This window comes from Trichechus manatus, unplaced genomic scaffold (genome assembly GCF_000243295.1).
Source record: "Trichechus manatus latirostris isolate Lorelei unplaced genomic scaffold, TriManLat1.0 scaffold00105, whole genome shotgun sequence".
NCBI classification, from domain to species: domain Eukaryota; kingdom Metazoa; phylum Chordata; class Mammalia; order Sirenia; family Trichechidae; genus Trichechus; species Trichechus manatus.
In genome coordinates this window covers 589,684-591,732 of record NW_004444041.1, presented here as the reverse complement: position 1 = coordinate 591,732, position 2,049 = coordinate 589,684, and the positions used below count along the sequence as shown (strand labels likewise).

General features: G+C 43.0%; 1 protein-coding gene across 1 annotated transcript in view; it reads right to left on the bottom strand.

Annotated features, from left to right (window-relative positions):
• The window catches only part of SCD5 (stearoyl-CoA desaturase 5), a 194,916-nt gene that overhangs the window by 89,444 nt on the left and 103,423 nt on the right, over nucleotides 1-2,049 (bottom strand). The window contains exon 3 of the mRNA XM_004383146.2: nucleotides 1,118-1,187. Within this exon, the coding sequence (XP_004383203.1) occupies nucleotides 1,118-1,187 (70 nt within the window). The remainder of the gene's footprint in view (nucleotides 1-1,117; nucleotides 1,188-2,049) is intronic.

Here is a 2,049-nt window from a genome sequence, read left to right as displayed (position 1 = left end):
TCACAGACCATACTCACGATTAAGTGGTTTATTGGAGAAGTAACAGGTTACAACTTGGGATCAGAATCAACTTGGAAATAACAGGATACAACTCAGGAGACAGTTCTTCAATCAGGACAGCTTTCAACCAAGACAGCTCTCAGCTTCTCAGCTGTGACCACTGCTGGGCCTTCTCTTGGGTCTCTGCCACCAGGCCCCACTCATGTCTCTGCCCTGCTCAGGCAAGTGTTACAGCTCTTTTGACTCCCTCGACAAGTGCCTAGAGGTACCCTACTCCACTAGCAAGCCTCCCGCCCGAAGGTGCTCAGCTCTCTTGCTCCCTGGGTCAGTTTACAGAAAACCAAGGGAAAATAGGAAACAGACAGACAATCCAAAATGTGGGACATTCTACAAGAAAACTGGCCTGGTCTCTTCAAAGAGTCAATGTGAAAGGCTAGGGCTGTTCCAGATTTAAAGGCAGTAAAGAGAAATAACTAGCAAATACAATGGGAGAAACTTGATCAAATCCTGGTTCAAAAAAAAAATCAGTTATAAAAGATATTTTGAGGACAACTGGAAAAATCTGAATATGAACTAGATATTAGATTATTATCGAGTTACAAAAATGTCCTTTTTAAAAATATCTATATATGTGGAATTGTTTAGGGGTAAAGGGTCATAATGCCTGCAACTTACTTGCAAATAACTGAGAAAAAAAATTGCAGATAGGTAAAGGAAATATGACAAAATCTTATAAGTACTGAATCTAATGGTGAATATGCAGGCATTCATTGCATTTTTCTTTAAAATTCTATCTTTGAAAGTGTTCGTAATAAAATTTGGGGAGAAAAAGTATCACTGAGAGTCAATACACAAACACTAAACTTAAACTTGCTTCTTTTGTGTAACGCTTTAACACCAAGGAGATTGATTCAAGATGGCGGCCTAGTCAGGTGCACCATGCTGTCCCTCTACAGCAAATAAAAGTGTAACAGATACAGACGACAACCCTTGAACCCTGAGCATCAAATGAAAGAATACAGAATTACATCAAACACCGTTTGGAAAAAGAAACAGAATGTCAGCAGCGAATGGGGAGAGATACAGAGCAGAGGTGCCCTGCCAGCTGGTCCAGCACAGTGGGGCCATTTTGAGACAAAGCCAGCAGTGACCCTGAGTGAGGAGGATAGGAAGACAACATCACAGAACTCCCAATGGGAGACAGAGAAACTGCAAAGACATAGCCAGAGTGAAGTAAGGTGAGCAGGACATGTGCTGGAGCTAAGGAGGGAAAATACAGGAAGGAAGACGAGAGCTTCAGGGATGCCGGTGTACACAGAGCAAGGAGGAAATCAGGATCCAGAGACAAGGTGACTCTCCAGTGGCAGTACCTGACTGGTACTGTGGGTGGTAGATACAGAGTAATAGACAAGCTCCCCACTTTTTTTGTTTTCTTTTCCACTTTCTCTCCCCTACTCCCCAACCGCCTGACCCTCCCCTCCTCCACCAGAGAGAGCACCTGCACAACTCCCAGCCACCCACCCTGCCCCTCCCCTGCTGGACAGAGCACCTACACGCCCCCCAGCTGCCCACCCTCCCCCTCCCCGTCTGGAGAGAGTGCCTGTGTGACCCCCGGCTGCCTGCCCCACCCCTTCCCCACCAGAGAGAGCACCTGCTCTGACATATCAAAACAAAACAAAATCATAAATAAAATAACACTTTAATGCCTTGAAGACAGCAGACAATATCAAATCATATAAAGAAATAAGACAAGATGGCTCAACCAAGTGACCAAAACAAAGGGGCAGGAAACCTTCCTGAGGAAGAGATGGTAATGGAACTGCCTGATAAGGAATTCAAAGGGCTTATATATAGAATCATCAAAGAAATCAAGAAAAACACAGACAAAACCAAGGAAAACATAGACAAAACCCTACAAGAATTCAGGAAAACAATACAAGAACAAAGTGATAAATTAAATAGACAATTAGAAATCATACAAAAACAGCAACTAGAAATCCAGAAGATTAACAATAAAATGTCAGAAATAGATAACTCAATTGAAAGACA